This window comes from Solea senegalensis, linkage group LG4, assembly GCF_019176455.1.
Source record: "Solea senegalensis isolate Sse05_10M linkage group LG4, IFAPA_SoseM_1, whole genome shotgun sequence".
Taxonomy (NCBI): domain Eukaryota; kingdom Metazoa; phylum Chordata; class Actinopteri; order Pleuronectiformes; family Soleidae; genus Solea; species Solea senegalensis.
The window spans coordinates 21,546,852-21,563,287 of NC_058024.1; the positions used below are offsets into that span (position 1 = coordinate 21,546,852).

The 16,436-nt window shown below is 40.9% G+C and overlaps 1 protein-coding gene across 3 annotated transcripts in view; it reads left to right on the forward strand.

Annotated features, from left to right (window-relative positions):
- Positions 1 to 15,608, forward strand: part of itga7 (integrin, alpha 7) — a 32,651-nt gene extending 17,043 nt beyond the window's left edge. Inside the window, exons 5-26 of one of the 3 annotated variants that reach the window (XR_006360288.1) lie at positions 1,470 to 1,601; positions 4,956 to 5,163; positions 5,674 to 5,870; positions 6,049 to 6,137; positions 6,257 to 6,384; positions 6,522 to 6,617; positions 6,886 to 6,947; positions 7,195 to 7,364; positions 7,465 to 7,614; positions 8,161 to 8,276; positions 8,416 to 8,602; positions 8,731 to 8,805; positions 9,266 to 9,345; positions 9,446 to 9,523; positions 9,691 to 9,793; positions 9,889 to 10,083; positions 10,725 to 10,841; positions 11,018 to 11,131; positions 12,094 to 12,192; positions 12,323 to 12,448; positions 12,846 to 13,008; positions 14,346 to 15,608. Coding sequence is in view for 2 of the 3 variants with exons in the window: in XM_044024084.1 (XP_043880019.1) it covers positions 1,470 to 1,601; positions 4,956 to 5,163; positions 5,674 to 5,870; positions 6,049 to 6,137; positions 6,257 to 6,384; positions 6,522 to 6,617; positions 6,886 to 6,947; positions 7,195 to 7,364; positions 7,465 to 7,614; positions 8,161 to 8,276; positions 8,416 to 8,602; positions 8,731 to 8,805; positions 9,266 to 9,345; positions 9,446 to 9,523; positions 9,691 to 9,793; positions 9,889 to 10,083; positions 10,725 to 10,841; positions 11,018 to 11,131; positions 12,094 to 12,192; positions 12,323 to 12,448; positions 14,346 to 14,501 (2,678 nt within the window). In the remaining variant the exon portion in view is untranslated. Of the gene's footprint in view, positions 1 to 1,469; positions 1,602 to 2,293; positions 2,402 to 4,955; positions 5,164 to 5,673; positions 5,871 to 6,048; positions 6,138 to 6,256; positions 6,385 to 6,521; positions 6,618 to 6,885; positions 6,948 to 7,194; positions 7,365 to 7,464; positions 7,615 to 8,160; positions 8,277 to 8,415; positions 8,603 to 8,730; positions 8,806 to 9,265; positions 9,346 to 9,445; positions 9,524 to 9,690; positions 9,794 to 9,888; positions 10,084 to 10,724; positions 10,842 to 11,017; positions 11,132 to 12,093; positions 12,193 to 12,322; positions 12,449 to 12,845; positions 13,009 to 14,345 lie in introns of all 3 variants that reach the window. The other 2 variants (XM_044024084.1, XM_044024085.1) reach the window with 2 other exon arrangements.
- Positions 15,609 to 16,436: the final 828 nt, after the last annotated feature.

Genomic DNA, 16,436 nt, shown 5'->3' on the forward strand with positions numbered 1-16,436 from the left:
TATTGGATCATAGAAACTAAGCTTGTTTAACTCAACATGTTTTATTTCTAATTATCAATTTTGGGGGCAGCTGATTACCAGTAAGCTTAGGTCATCATGAAGACTGAAAACAAGAGGAAACTGTCAATCTGGCTTTCTCCAACTTTGACAAAATTTGTCTTGGCAGCATCCCAGAAGTTTCCTATTCTACAAATACCCTTTTTTATCATTTTAAATTGGGAATTTCACCATGCACATCATGCAGCACTTTCTTCCTCTTTTGTAAACCAAACAAGTTACTGTTCATGGTTAAAAAAAAGGGTCAATATGTGCATTTTATTAAGCATTGAACTATTCCTATTAAAGCAGGTATAGTATGCTCAAAACACCACTATTATACTCGTTATATATTATACTATAAATGACAATAATTTATGAGCCAATCTAGTGCAGAGCTGCAGCATCTAGTTCATTGAAGAATGTACTGAGATTTATCTGGTTCAGTAATAAGTTACTGAATTGATTTATATTGTCATAGTCGTCGCTTGCCACACAAGATTAATGTCACATTTAACTGTGTAATTGTTTCTGACATGTGTAGAACTCATATTGTACTACTGTCTGATGAAATAGGATTCTGCTTTCTGTCTGTGGGATACGATCAGACATGATTGATGGTTCGGATGTGAAATGAAACAAGAAATCAGTTTAAAATATAATTTTGCTGTTACACCCACATTGTTTCGAAGAGCACAGTTATTGACTGTAGTGGCAGAGAATTATTGTACCATGTATTTTGTTATTACACAAGTCAAAGAGTCCAATTCCAGTGGCTCAGCGTGTTTGACGCTCTAATGGTGCGTTTCCACTAGCGCGACTCGTCTTGCCTTGGCACAGCACGGCGCGGTAATTTTGCTTTTCCATTAGCGATCTTTTTTTTTTTAGTACCTGCTCTGGCGAGGTTCCAAGCGAGCTGAGCTGACACTATGAGTGAAAAATGTGAGTTCATCTCCAACATTTAGCAAGGAAATGTCTCAAATCTCATCATTTAACAGGAGTCTGGTGTATTTAGCAAGCGAGCCGCATCACTACCCCTGCAGCTGTATTCACTGACTGTGTCAGACGGAGTCTGTGCTCCGGTCATGCAGAAAGTACTGAACAGTACTGAACAGATCTTTGAATTAACTGATTCTAATGATTCAGTACATAGAAAACAACTGCTTTACAAGTGACACTAGTGTCACGTGTGAAATGAAGTCACTGCAGTTTCATGCAGCCGTGCTGTGATGACTCCTCCCACGTTGAGGAGGTACCATATTGTAATTGTAAACCAAGCAAACCGTAGAGTAGAGTCGAGCTGAGGCGAGGTGAGGCGGTACTAAGTAGTGGAAAAACGCCATTAGTGATGCATTAAGCAAACTTTAGTCCTACATCATCTGCCAGTATTGTGTTGTTTTGCTTTGCTGTGCCCTCACCTGTTTCCATTCCAGGTGAGATGCGGGTCCAGCTCCTAAACCAGACTCTGCTTGACCTCGGTTTCTATGACGATGGACCATACGAGGTGGCAGATCAGAAACAACTTAATGCTCAGCTCATCCCTCTGCCTTACCACAGTTACCTGGGTAGGATTTGCCCTCCCTGCTCACTGCTGCCTATGCACAGGAGAGAAAGTGAGGGCTGCAGGAGGGTTTGAATCCAGGGCTTTTTTAGACTGTACCTTGACATGAGTCACATAACCACAAGGGCTAACAGCAGCAGCAGCAGCAACTGGCTCTGACCAGCTGAGAGAAAACTTGTTTATAATGTCCCTTTCATTCTCCGCACAGTATTTCTGGCCGAGTTGACTCAACTCCACTTCCACCCATTCTCTTCTTTCCCATGTGACTATGTGGGTGGACAAGTCACATGTGTCCAAGCTTTTTATGGGCTGGCTTACATTCTAATGATCTAATGATGCCAACACACGACAATGATGTTATCCTTATCCCTGTTATAGAAACGAGGCACAGGAAAACATGTGAGAACTCTTTAAGTGGGTAATGTTCAATGTTGGGATACAGTCTAAACCTTGGATGTCACCTCTCCTCTGGGTACACAGTGGCTCTGCAGGAAAGAAAAAAAAAAAGAAGCCACGGTACCACAAAGACAAAACACCAATCAATCACAGCTTGTCTCACCTGCACCTCCCTTTTCCCCTTTTTCTCTCTCTCTCTTTTTTTTTTCTTCTCCTCACCATTTCACCACCCCATCACTCCCCTCCCTGCACTCCTCCCTCTGTATCTCCTTCTCTTTCTATTCCTGTCTCGGGCCATAGGGCTCTTGTTCATGGCTAACCCTGTTGAAGATGCACTGCTGTACAAAACTCTGGAGCCCTCCAGCCGGCCCACGCCGTTTGAGGATGTAGCTCATAATAGCTACTTAGGTTTGTAGGAGTGAGGTGTTGCTGTTTTGGACCGGACTGGGCTTGTAGTGGGAGTAGTCCTCTGTCTCCGTCTTAGTGTCTCAGTCCTCTTTTGCTAATTCCGCCTCGTGTCTCCGTTTGTAGAATTTGACTATGTGCAACATAGTTTCACCTTCACTGTTGTAAAGAGACAGCATTCCAAATCTGAAATATACGATATTTTAAATGTATTTGCTGTTTTAACGTTTGGATGTTTGGAAAGAAGGCTGTCTCTTTGAGTAACAGCAGGGTGCTTGTCTGTTCTGTCTGTAGATCTCTATCGTCTGTCGCGTCAGTCTGCATGTGTGTGTGTGTGTCGGTACAAAGCTTTTGAGGTGGTGGTGGTTTTCTTGTGGCTTGTCTGCATTTTAGTGTTAGAGGGAGTTTAATTAACTAACCCGCTAACGTGTGATAAAGCAGTTGAGTCTAAACTGTCCGTCGTTGTGTGCTAACATTAGCGGAGAATGTTAAAATACAAATGCACCGTCATTAGGGATGGGAATCAGTATCGGTCTGTATCGGTCGGATACTGGTCGAAATCACTGGATGGGATATCGGACGGATAAAAGTGTGAAATCCGATACAATCCAAATGTAAATATGTAATTCCAAATCGTCAAAAGCATTTTAGCTAAGTCATGTTTGGAACGTTTATTTCTTTTATTTTGGCAGAACAATATTTGTTGTCAACAGCTTCATAGTTCATAAATCGTCTATAAAATGACTGTATCGGAATAATAACAGTATCAGTAGATACTCGAGGTTGCGATATATCGCTATATGCTATATTGTTCCATCCCTAATCATCAACCAGGAGTTGCAATATTACAGTTCATTCTGCAGTTGAAGAAATGTTTAAGTGGATAAATGAGGATGTTGAAATGTGTGGGACGCACAAAACCCAGTAGTCTTCATCCTCTGTGACACCATGAATGGTTAAACAACAAAGAAAAAGCACAATTATCAATCCCACTGCTGTCATGATTTCTCAGTCTGGACCAAAGAGGTGGATTATTGTGTTTTATTCTTTTCCGCCTTTTATTTGCAAAGAATCTCTTTAGTGTTAGTATTAGTGTCCGTATATATGCAGTGACTCATCGTCTCTTTAAAAGACATTTCTTATTTTTTCATGATCATGTCATTCCCTTTCACTAAGTGAGTGGATCTGCAGTAAATCTCTTTATTCACATACCTCCACGCCTGTTTACCCTCCCACTCACCATATTGAGCCTGTCTTCTTGGCAGCACTAATTCCCTCATGACCTTCTAGCCTTCATTTACAACTCACATGCTTCCATTGATCCTAACAAGCCACACCTACGCATGTTTACTAAATGGACAGAGACATACTCCAAAATGATGTCACACAATACAGAATTCCAGCTGTTTCCCTAAACATGTTTACATACTGTCATTAAACTAAATGAATCCCTCTGATGGTTGTTTTATGTGACATTGAAGTGGTGAGACCTATTGTGATGGTTTCCAGGTTTTCATTTTCTAAAAAAAAAGTCTGGACCCATACTATCTGAAGCAAAAAAAAATCCATTCTTTACATTTTGAGCAAGAAAATCATTTTCAATAATGTGCCAACCAAATATTACTAAATGAAATTGTAGGCCGATGAAATTAAATCAGATTATTTAAATGACCACTGTCTGCACCACCTTTTCTAGGCAGTTCACTCATTTATTTTTTGCAGCGTTTACTTTGCAGTAAGTCTGAGTGTTAAAAACCACCCCATGTGAAAAAAGTAGCGCCTTGGCTCTATCCGCTGGGTTCTTACAGGAGCTGAGATGCAGACTGTTGCATTCCACACCTGCAACCCTGGAGCTGCTCTCTGTTTGTCTCCATTTTGTCTCCCACTGCATGTTTACTCAGGACTAACAAATGTCCAGTGAGGTTATCCTCACTGTTCACACCATCTGCATGTTTTCTTTTTTAACCCAATGAAGCAAATGCATGTGGTTGCTTCTGTTGGAGTGAAATGTTTCATATGATGTGTTATTTTTCACAGCCTGATAAGAAACTTTTTTTACAAGCAAACACACACACACACACACATCCCCCTTTTCACTCATTAGCTCTAACTGATTTACATGCAAAGCATCATTAAGTTATTCACACACACGCATACGCATACCGATGTACACTTCCACAGCGCACACTCACAAAATGGGGGGTGACTCTTTAGGCCATAAATCTGATTAACATCCAGCCTTTATGTTTACATACTTCCTTCACCAGAGCTCACTGATACAAAACAGTCAGATCATGAATCTCATGAGACATTATGTGAAGACCAATACATCTCCCTCTGCCCTTTTGCTCGTGGACACACAACCATTCACTTACCTCTGACAGGCGTCCCCTAGCAACACACAGGACATTTATACCTATCATGAGTTTGGCGTAAAATCAATAGACACTTAAGCCGCACATTTCATTAGTAAGAAGATGAGCAGAGCATTCTGCACTCAGACATTAGCCTCAGAGGCCCTTGGTCAATATAAACTCCCAATCCTTTTTCCTTCCAGGGTTTTCTGTGGACTCTGCCTTAGGGATAATGGCTCTCGGAGAGCTGACCTTTGTGGCGGGTGCACCCCGGGCCAATCATACAGGGGCAGTGGTGCTTCTGAAGAAGGACAATGTCTACCGGCTGGTGCCTCAGCACATTTTCTGGGGGGAGGAGCTGGCGTCTTCATTTGGCTACTCTGTAACTACAACGGATCTAAACAGGGACGGGTGAGGACATGCTAATTTATTTTTGCAACTGGAAATGAACGTTATGTCACCTGCGACCAGGCACCTTTGGATGATACCAGCTGTCGATCGCACTGGTGTCCACCAATATGTGCATGTTCTTCTAAATGGGAACACAGTTTGCAATAATAACATCATGTGCTGTTAAAGAAGACCGATGTTATAAATCCCCCTGGTGGCCATTCAATATATTCTTATTTCCTGATCAGCTGCATCTGGCAAACAGGCAAAGAATAAACCTTTATTTATATGTGACTGATGGTTGATTCTCAGGACTGGCAAAAAAATAAATAAACATTCTCCCACTGCCAAAGTAAAGCAGGTAAACTTTGCAAATATAAGCATTTTTCAGTGGGAAAAGGATGTACTTAACTATTAACTATAACTATATATATTTATTTTGTTCAGTGTCTCCTCGGATATAATAAACAGATCATTTGACATCTGAAGAGCTCTGATCTCTTAACTCTCTGTTTCTCTTTCTGTCTTCAGCTGGACGGACATTATTGTTGGAGCTCCTAACTTTTTCGACCGTAAGGCAGAGATCGGTGGAGCTGTTTATGTTTACTTGAACCCTTTTGGTCACTGGGAAGATCACGCCCGCCCAATTCGCCTCAATGGGACGTACGACTCCATGTTTGGGATGACGGTCAGTAGTATTGGCGATCTGGACCAAGATGGATACGGAGGTGAGAATAAGCCCCATCAAAACCACAGAGGGTTTAAGTAATTCTTCAAACCCCGAGGACAGAATTTGTCAAAGAAATTCTGTAAATTATTGTTGCATACATGTGTTGTAACTGAGAGGAAATGAATTATTTACATCAAGAATTCAAATTTGTGTGAATCAATCCTGTACGTGCACAGATATTGCTGTTGGTGCACCATTTGATGGAGATGGCAAAGTTTTCATCTACAGAGGATCAGGTTCTGGAATTGAGACTAAACCTGCTCAGGTGATTGTATTTGTTGTAACAAATGAGCAGACATTAGGAGGAAAAGATTAATAAGAGCAATTGCAGATAAAGGACTGGATTAAGGGGATTAATTAATCCCGTTTTTTTCATCCTATCAGGTATTGGACGGTCGTGACTTTGATGTCAGACGCTTTGGATACTCCATCTCAGGCGGTCTGGATGTTGACAATAACCACTATCCAGACATAGCAGTAGGCTCTCTTAACGATTCCGTGGTTCTCTTCAGGTGAGAACTATGAGATTGTCAAGGGCCCAACTTTAGGCCTGTGGCTCAAAAGATCAAAAGAGCAAGTTTTATCTTAAAACTTTCATGTTCATAATCAGTTTAATCATGATTTGTTGTGTTTTGTTTGCCCCCAAAAGGTCTCGTCCTGTCATTCACGTGAACAGAGAAGTATCAATTGATCCATATCACATTGATCTGGAGCAGCACAACTGCAAGGGCAGACAGGGAGTGTGGTAAGAACTGACGTCCAAGCTAATAGCCCCCAATTTAAATGTGATACAATGTTACACCATCATCAGTGTGTCCAATTTAAGTGAATAAAGTGACCATGCAGGTGTCATGTTTATGTCACTGCAAAGATACAAATGGCTGCTGTAATGCTTCTGAAATCTCATCTATATCACATTTAAAAACACAATCTAGGAAACAATCTTCTGAAGAGTTTTCTGCTGAGACTGTATTTGTAATTTCCTTTCATTCTCCCTATCTGACTCTTTCAAGTGTGGAGGTCAAGGCCTGCTTCATCTTCACAGCTCACCCACAACACTACTCCCCACACATTAGTAAGTATTCTCCATTCTATCCTGGGACGCACAGTAACAGGAGACCTTTCTATTTACAGTGGAGCGTTACTATGTCTGTGGGATAACATTAGACTTTATTATGATTAAGTCACAGCTGTGTAATGCAGTATTCCCCCGAGATGAGGGGTTTAATAATATGCTCCGCCCCTGGTGGGCTCTTGAAGTGCTGACATTTGTGTACTCTTCTTCTCTCTTGATGCATCGCTTCCATTTTGCTCCCTTTCAGCCCTGGTGGTGCACTTTGAAGCCGACACAGAGCGCAGGAAGTTGGGCCTCCCGCACAGAGTTAATTTCCTGGGCCGCAGTTCACTAGAACCCGAGTATACTCAGACAGAAGAAGTGGAGCTTCATCGGCAGCTTCACCCCGCGTGCACCACTGCCGTCTTCCAGCTCCATGTCAGTAACTACTATTTAACTATTTAACTACTATTTAACTTCTTGATTCTAGGAATTCTGGGATTTTATCGATGATTAATCCTCATCTCTGTCCGTGCAGGAGAACATCAGGGACAAACTGCGTCCCATTTCATTGGCAGTAACCCATACTATCAAGTCTGTGCCACCACGCAGACACTCAGGTGCCAAACGTCTGGAGAAGCTGGCGCCTGTGCTGAATGTTTCACCTTCTAATACGCTGCACTCTGAGGTCTGTGACACAAAGGAAGCAGAAGTATTTCATTGACGGGACTAATTAGTTACCTGGTCCATTCTACCGTCTCTGCATTATTTAATTTAACTTTTATTAAAGTAAAAAGGTCTGGCCATGACAGCTGGAAACAACAAAAAACAACAGTTGGACGGGAGAGAAAAGAACCAGTCGCAATTTTGTATTTTCCTTTCAACTTAGAAAGGAGTAGAAAGACATTATGTGAAGCTTTCCATTGCTGTAAATCATGCTCTTCAAAGGACATAATCATGGATGTATTGTTTCAAATAGAAAGGTTGGTTGAACTCAACATTACTGCACATAAAACCCTCTTCATTTAGTAACCGAGGTGATTTTACGCCAGTGATCACACATTAACAGGATACATCAATGATTGGGTTCAAATAACTTAATAACATTAAGTTAAAAGAAAGGCAACTACTGTCATTATGTAAATCATCAGTGTTTTGTCAAGTGATTCACTCCGACCACTTCTGCGCGTGTAACTTATTAGTGTTTTTACATGACTGTTTACCCCCCCTGAAGGTGAACTTCCTGCGTCAAGGATGTGGCGTAGACAAAATCTGCCAGAGCAACCTGCAGCTGAGCTACCAATTTGGAACACGACCCCTGACCTCTGATCTCTTCACTCCTTTGCCAAAGTTAGTATCGACTGACCTCATTTCATGTTTCCCGGCGGATTTAATGGCGTAAACTGTTGCCTGAGAAACTGTAATAATTATTATTACAGTATTACATTATCATAATAATGTGTGTTGACACATCTTTTCATTTCTGCAGAGATGAGGACGACGTGCAGGTGTTTTCCCTGTCAGACCAGCGACTGGTGGTACTGGAGATTACTGTCACCAACATGCCCTCTGACCCTCTTCTCCCCGACGAGGACGGGGATGACGCTCACGCTGCTCAGTTGAATATTACCCTTCCAAACACGCTGTCATATGCTGGTTCCAGGGTCCCAGCGCAGGTATGGCTTACACCACAGAAACAGCAAGGTTTCAATAACAGAGCCCTGCTTAATTTATACGACTTCATAATGAGATTGTACTCACTAAAAAGCAACAATACTCTGTGATCTGTCACGACTGACTGTAGATGAGATGTCAAGCGAACCAGAATGGCTCCCAAGTTGAATGTGACCTCGGAAACCCCGTCAAGCGAAATACTAAGGTATGGTAGAAAAAGAAATCTGAATATTCATCTTACTTTTTACGATTGTTAGGACAGGAACTATAGAAAGTATTATTTTGTGACAAAGTATTAAATACTTGCTCGTGTAAATAAAGCTTGTAGATGTAGATTAGAGTAGAAATGTCTGTAAAGGTTATCTGTAGTGTAAATATATAACTGGAGAGTTTACTGCAGAAAATGTTAAATGTTAAAAGCAAACAAATGCCAACAAATGTGATTATTGTCCTCTGTTTCTCTTACATCATACTGATTCATTGACAAAATAAAAAGTAGCTTTATATGAATAAGATTTTGGCTGTATACATTAAACCCACTCAGACAAGATAATGTTATGGAAACAATAAATCAATACAATACAGGTTGACCAATTAAGTAATTGTTTTTGCTTGTAATTATAATATTAAATGCATAATTTAACAGGTGTGTGTTTGTCTTTTAGCTGAAATTCTCTATTAACTTGAGCACATCAAACATCACCATTGAGACCACAGAGTTGACGGCAGATCTCTTATTGACAACGTACGTCCTGTTTTATTTCATTTTTTGCATCATTTACCTGTAGATGTTTGAATTGGTCAGTCAAAATAAATATACTTCATTTGTTTGTCCACTTTCTCAGTATCAGTGAGCAGCCTGACCTGGTGCCGGTCACTGCGTTTGCTAAGGTTGTGATAGAGCTCCCTCTGTCTGTCAGTGGGTGAGTAACACTACAGTGATGCTAGAAATAACAGTTTTTAAAGATGACATTTTTGACATAATGGTCTAGGTTCCAGTTAAATTGATGACTACCGGATAAACAGCCATGTAAAGGTGCATGTGTGTGTATGCAGCTGACTGACACACTGAGGTGATGTGTTACTGTAGGCTCGCTCGGCCACACCAGCTGTTCTTCAGTGGGACAGTGAAGGGAGAGAGTGCCATGACTAGTCTGGAGGACATAGGCAGCCCTGTGGATTTTGAGTTTGTGGTGAGGAAAAGTAGTTTGTTTTTCATCTTAGAAGAAACAAGATTTTTAAAAAAAACAGAAAAGAGTCCCAGTTTCTCAAATAATCTGTCTTTCAGGTGGCTAATCCAGGACAAGCCCTGCAGACACTCGGCTCCGCCTTTCTGAACATCATGTGGCCTTACGAGCTGGCCAATGAGAAATGGCTCCTGTATCCCGCAAGCCTGAGGTTTGAGGGTCACCCTGACACACACTGCACTCCCACAGAGGCCTTGAATCCTTTAAAGCTACAGAGCTCATCGCAGTCTGGCGGGGTAAGTTCCATATAGAGGGAGGTTGTTTCTCACTCATTAAGGGTGTTATTTTGCCACACACATGACTCCGCATAGTTTTTAATGTATTTAAATTACACACAGTCTGCAAACATTTATGAAAGCGCTGTCCGTAAAAGTTTTTGGTCAAGTTAAATCAGTGACAATGTCAGATTATCCTCCCACAGAACACAACTCAAAGGTTGTGGGTTTGATTCCTGGCTCTGCTCATTATATAAATTCAGACAAACTGACTTCAACTATTTTTGGCTGTTTTTTTTCAACTATTTTTTTCCTCTTGCACAGAAAATAACTTCCTCTCTAGAGTTAATAATAATTAAATTTCCTCTTCCCCTGTGAATATTTGCTAATTTTATGTACTGGCAAAATGGCTCCTGGGTTTAGGGGACAGTGAATGATATTTTGCCTGTGCAATCTATCAGATAAAAAAGTAAAATATCTGTTGTTCAACCCTCCCAGTACTCTCCCAGTACTGCATGCTCATTGTACATTATACTGGATTTTGTCTCGAGCACTAGCATCTCACCAATGTGTGTGATGTTTGGGTATAAAAACATGTGCACTAACATGGTTGATAATTACCAAGATCATCATCATCATCATCCCCTCTCTGCCTTCATCAGATTGTGAGAACAAGGCGCTCACACTCAGAAGACGAAGGTCAAGTGATGACAAAAGGCAGCGTGGGACGAACCACTCCAGCTGTGGCAGCGTCAGAGAGACGCAAGTCGCTCAAACTGGTAAGAAAGAAACTATGGAAAACTCAGTTATTGATTTCCCACTAAAACATTCAGGTAAATGGATAATTCTACAATGCAGATGCACAAAATAAACGTGTGGATGTTTGATTCCAGTTCCTTTTAAAACTCTCCCCAGAGTGCTCAGAGTGCTCAGTTGTCCCTTTTTTTTCTTGCAGGATTGTCTCTTGGGATCAGCACGTTGTGTCCTCTTCCAGTGTCCCCTGCACAGCTTCTCTGGTCAGGCTGTCCTCAAGGTTCATGCCAGACTGTGGAACAGCAGTTTCATAGAGGTAAAAAAACATAGAAATCCTGTCATGCACATGCTTTATAGAGATAACTGAATGACGTCCATTTACAGAATTAAAAGTAACAAGTGGTTTTTAGGTGGTTTTAGGTATAATTTCAAGATATAGAACATATAGTACAACCAACATAAGCATCCAATAAAATGGCTTTTAGTGCAGTACATTTCGTCTTTACTGTACTCCTCTGCACTTTATTATAAATGTGTTTGGAAACTGCATGTGCTAGGGGTTTCACTGGTTTCCTCCCACAGTCAAAAAACATGCAGATTTGGGGATTATTATTATTATTGACCCGGGGTGTGAGTGTGAGTGTGGATGATTGTTCATCTCCATGTGAACCTGTGATGGACTGGCGACCTGCCCAGGGCTCCAATCCCACATTTCACCCTATGTCAGCTGGGATTGGCACCAGGAGGATAAAGCAGAAGAAGATGAATGGATAGATGAATGTGATTGAAGACATTATTGTTAATTGTAATAATTACATGACAATCTTTAATCATAATGTGAATAAATGGTCTGAGAATTACACGCCTTACATGAAAGACATGAATTGAATGCTCTTATTTACAGCCCCATAAATACATCTGTCTTTTCAGAGGCAGCTCTTAGCAATCAGATCTCAAAGAGTCGCTGCTCTTACTGGCAAATGCAGACATTTGAAAGAGAGTAAACACAATAAATCCAGCAGAGATCTGGATATAGAGAGATAGCCTCAGGTCATCTGTCATAATATGAATTTGTCTGTGCACATCTGATAACAGAAGCTCACGACAGAGTCCTGTGATCCCAAAATGTTAACATTTCAATAACTTGCAGATAAAACTCAACAGTCAACCATTTTTCCTTCATCCTACTACAGCTTTACTCCTGCATTGCAGAACAAGAAAGCAGAACTCAGCACAGTTAGGTTTTCACAGTGTTTATACTCTCTCTCTGTCGCTCAGGAGTTCCCTGCTGTTAGTGCTCTGGAGCTGCTGGTCAGAGCCAACATCACTGTCAAGTCCAGCATCAAGCACTTGGTCCTCAAGGATGCTGCTGCACAGGTAGCCAACACAGCTCAGCTCATACGAAGCATAAATACCTCATTGCGTCTTTTGTTCATACATATTTGGACACATCTGTAATAGCTCCTCTCTCCATCAGAGTGTGATTTTGGCTCCCTTCCCTCTGCAGGTTCCTGTCATGATCTACCCTGAACCTGGTTTGGCTGACCAGTACCGGATCCCGTGGTGGATCATCCTCATAGCCGTATTGGCAGGCATCCTGCTGCTGACTCTGCTCATCTGCATACTGTGGAAGGTAACACACTCAGGATGACTCTTGACTCTTGAGTTTTTTTAATAGCACATAGACTACTTGTGATCAAAACCAGTGTGGAACACTGAAGTAAACACTTGAGACCTTGTAGGCTGTCCTCACTTGTAGTCCTTGTGACTCTTATCTCTTTCCTTGACATATTTCTCTCAGCTTTTCTCTGTTCTGTTCTTGTTCTGTAATCATTTTATTCCTTCCAGCTCACTCTCATGTATCCTCTTTTGTACTTCTCGTGTTTGTCCTCTGTCTGTCCCGTCCCCTTTATTTTGTCTTCTCTCGATCCCATTTGGGAACCGTCTCTGTCTAAATCCTCCCTTTATTCCATTTCTCATTGTTTTCCCCTCTGTTCTACCCTCCCCTATGTTTTGATCTGTTGCCCCAGTGTGGGTTCTTCAAACGCAGTGAGCGGCGCCCACACTATGAGACGGAGTACTACCGTGCCCATTTGGGGGTCCAACCCTCGGAGGCGGAGAAGCAGGCATCAGAACTATAATAGAAATGATTATTTTACTCTGGCCTGTTCTCCCCTCCTCTCCCTCAAAGCGGTAAACATGCTCACCCACAATCACTGTGTTCCTTGACCCTTGCTGGTGTGGTTGGTGGTGTTCGTTACAGCATGGCGTGTTGGCATTTACGGACGAACCACCGCAAAAACATGCACATGTATAACAAGTTATACCAGTAATAACTTTGAGGGTGTGTGTTTTTCTAAATGTACTCCATTAATTATTGTTGCTGCATTTTTCCGACCAGATTCACCTCCTAATATAACCTAAACTAGAGCATTTCATCAGTTACAATCTTCAGTAATGCTTTACTGGAATGATGAAACTATTAAAACTAAAATAATGAGATTCTTAAAAAAAAAATTGATTTTGGTCATTAATGGGCAAAGGTAAATGAAGGTAAATGAAGAACTGAAGAACTTTGTTTGCACAAGCACACTTTACATCACCACATTTACGCTGCGGTTTGTGCTGTCTGAAAAATTCCAGCACTTTCTGAAAGCTGAGAATTTGTAAGTCAAAGCCAACATGTGGTTGTTACAATAATGTCACTCGTGCTGTTGCAGGCAGCCGGTGAATCAGCATCTTTGTCACCAGAGAGGAGAGAGTTGGAAAAACAGGTTAAGGGGATATTAAATGTAAATGCACAAGCCTATGCAGTGATTATAATTTAGTTTGCAAAATCTAACGAAGAAATCTATGTTGAGACACAAATGCAAGCGGCTCCTTTCATTAGATGCTCTTCTTTTTGTTTATTGATTTAAAGACGTTACAGAGCTAATTTAGAGCTAATGCAAAAACACAATTACAATCAAGACCATTTTGCAGTGTGAGGAAGCAAAGTACTCCTGTTCAGCCTAATTCTTTGCCGTGCGAACACTGTTTTGCCATTTAACCGTGTGTTGAGCCTCCACTGCTGATATTACTGTTGTAATTGTCTGAACTTCTTTAGTCATCCAATAAGGACTGCCTTTTGGTGTTCAGTGTCTTTATACTACCATTAGACGTTATATATTAATACATACAAATATTCCTAACAGCACTTGTGTGCAGTTAAAGGCACTGAAGACTAGTGCTGTATTTGAAATGCATGAGGATATGCTTTTTTGTTTTTAATTCAAACTTCACTCTGACTGCACAAACTCGCCATGAGAATATGTTTTACTGCGATGATTCAGAATGGAGCAAATGTGATTAGTTGCCGCTCTCACGAGGCATGATATTGGAACCCGACCATCTTATCTAGTGAAATGAGGGCAAACAAACGCATACGGTTTGCCAATGCATCCCTACAGCTGCTATCAGTTCATTTTTCTTCCTTTCTTCCTCCTCTTCTCTTTCTCTTTCTTTCTCTCGCCTTCTTCCTGTGCCAACAGTGTGGCTTCTTCCAGCGGGCCCACTACAAAGACAAACTGCCTCAGTACCACGCCGTGAAGATTCCCCGCGAGGACAGGCCACAGTTCCAGACTGAGAAGTCCGGAGTTGTCCATAAAAAGGAATGGGCCACACACTGGAGCGATGGGACCTCGTAACTCTCCTTCAAGCACTGACTGACTGAATTTATTAAAATCAACATGTGTGGCACTCATTTTGTCTTTGCATTGGAACTGATGGACTAAAAAAAAAAAGGTGCACATTGACTGAGATCATGAAAATCTTGTGCACACTGTACTGCATCAGTACATACATACATACACTGGTGGCCTGTTACACTGGATCTGTGTCCTTCCATACTGCAGCCCCACTGGTGGATAGTCTCTTTATACTGTGCATCTTTATCAGTGCTTCACAGCAAATACCATGTCACCACTCAAGTGGTTTAAAGTATTTCACAACCTGCACAGGGAGCACTGATGCTCATAGTCTGGCACAACAAAGGAGAACCGAGAAATCACAACTCAAAGACATGCATGAATGCACAGAACCTACAGTACAATATTAGATGCGTTCATACACACTGGACATTGATGATGAAGAAGCCACTGCCCACTACATTTTTGCCTTAACTACTGTATATTGATATCATGTTATTGGGAATTTCTTTTAGTTTTAGCACGGCAAGAATACAACGAGAATATTGTGTCAGAATGTTGCAGAGCACTGAATGTGTATTTTTTTGGGGCTTGCAGATGAAAAAGACTTAATTAGTTAACCTGATGGTTTAATGTATTTCCTTGTTCCAGGAAAATAAAAGCGACTAAATGAGGAGCCTCTTCGGATTAGATATTGTGCATTTTTTTTTGGTAATATGTCAATCAGACGTACTGTACATCGGTCGTCAATTGTCTAAGCAAACTTGATTCAACAAGGAAATCATAATCGAGCGTATAATAGCAATGGCTGTAGCACTGTTTTTGCATGCAAACCAAATGTGTCAGACGAGTGAAGCAATATTAAACATGTGCTCAGTTTAAACATTGATTTTCTAATGGGTATCCCAGCTAATAAAGGCACTAATTTCCCCCCAATGTTTACAATTATGCTCAAATTACACTACTGTGTATGACTGAATTTACCTCGCAAGGTCCTCAAGTGAAGCAATTATTTTTTTTTGTGTCATCAGGTAACATTTTGACATTTGTACAAATGCTTTTTAGTTGAAGTGTATTAAACCTGCTTGAAGCAGTGATTCTGACTGATGAGCCAGGGTGAGATTGTACTGTCGTTTCAGCACTGACATTTCCAATTCCACACAAGTGCCTTATGGTAAAAGTGGTAGATTGGAAGGTACTGGTTATAAAAAGGCTACTGCAAATTAGATCAAGCTGCCCTGACACTTACACGATGTAACGAGAGCAGAGCGGAATTCGTCAGAAGGAGGAACACTTTCTTAGGATTTCATCTGGGTTGATAATGAAGCTGTAAAGCATGAAGAGTTGGCTTGTTGTTGTTGTTTTTTTTAGGTATTGCTGGACAATCTTTGCTGCATGAATCTCCTGTTGCTGTTCTGACGTCCCCCCGTTATGTTCCTTGATTTTTTTTCTTCATTGTCACGGCTCAGTGTTTTATTTATTTTTTTTTGTTTGACTGCACTGTTTTAACATTGTAGATACAGTAAAAAAAGAAATGAAATAAAAAGCTGCAGTTCATGCAGGAAACACTAGATGGCAGTAAACCTCTGAAACCTTGCCTGCTTTGCTCTTTTTAAACAAAAGAACTATAGGTGTTGTTTTTATTTCAAAAATGAAACTTTTTTACACACACACTGCATTGACTCCATTTATTTGGACGGACTAAACTAAGCGCTATCCCTAAACCTTATCCATAACCATTTAAGGCTTATTTACCAGGCAAACGCCACACTATATTTGACTTGACTTGGACTTACTTAATAAAAACATGTAGTCTTACTTTCATCCATCTAAAACAGTCACTGTTTTGTTTTGTTAAAGGAGCAGTTTTGAGAAATCTGCTTGTTTTCCTACAACCGAATAAAGAAGAATCAGATCACTTAGCTTAAAAAAGGA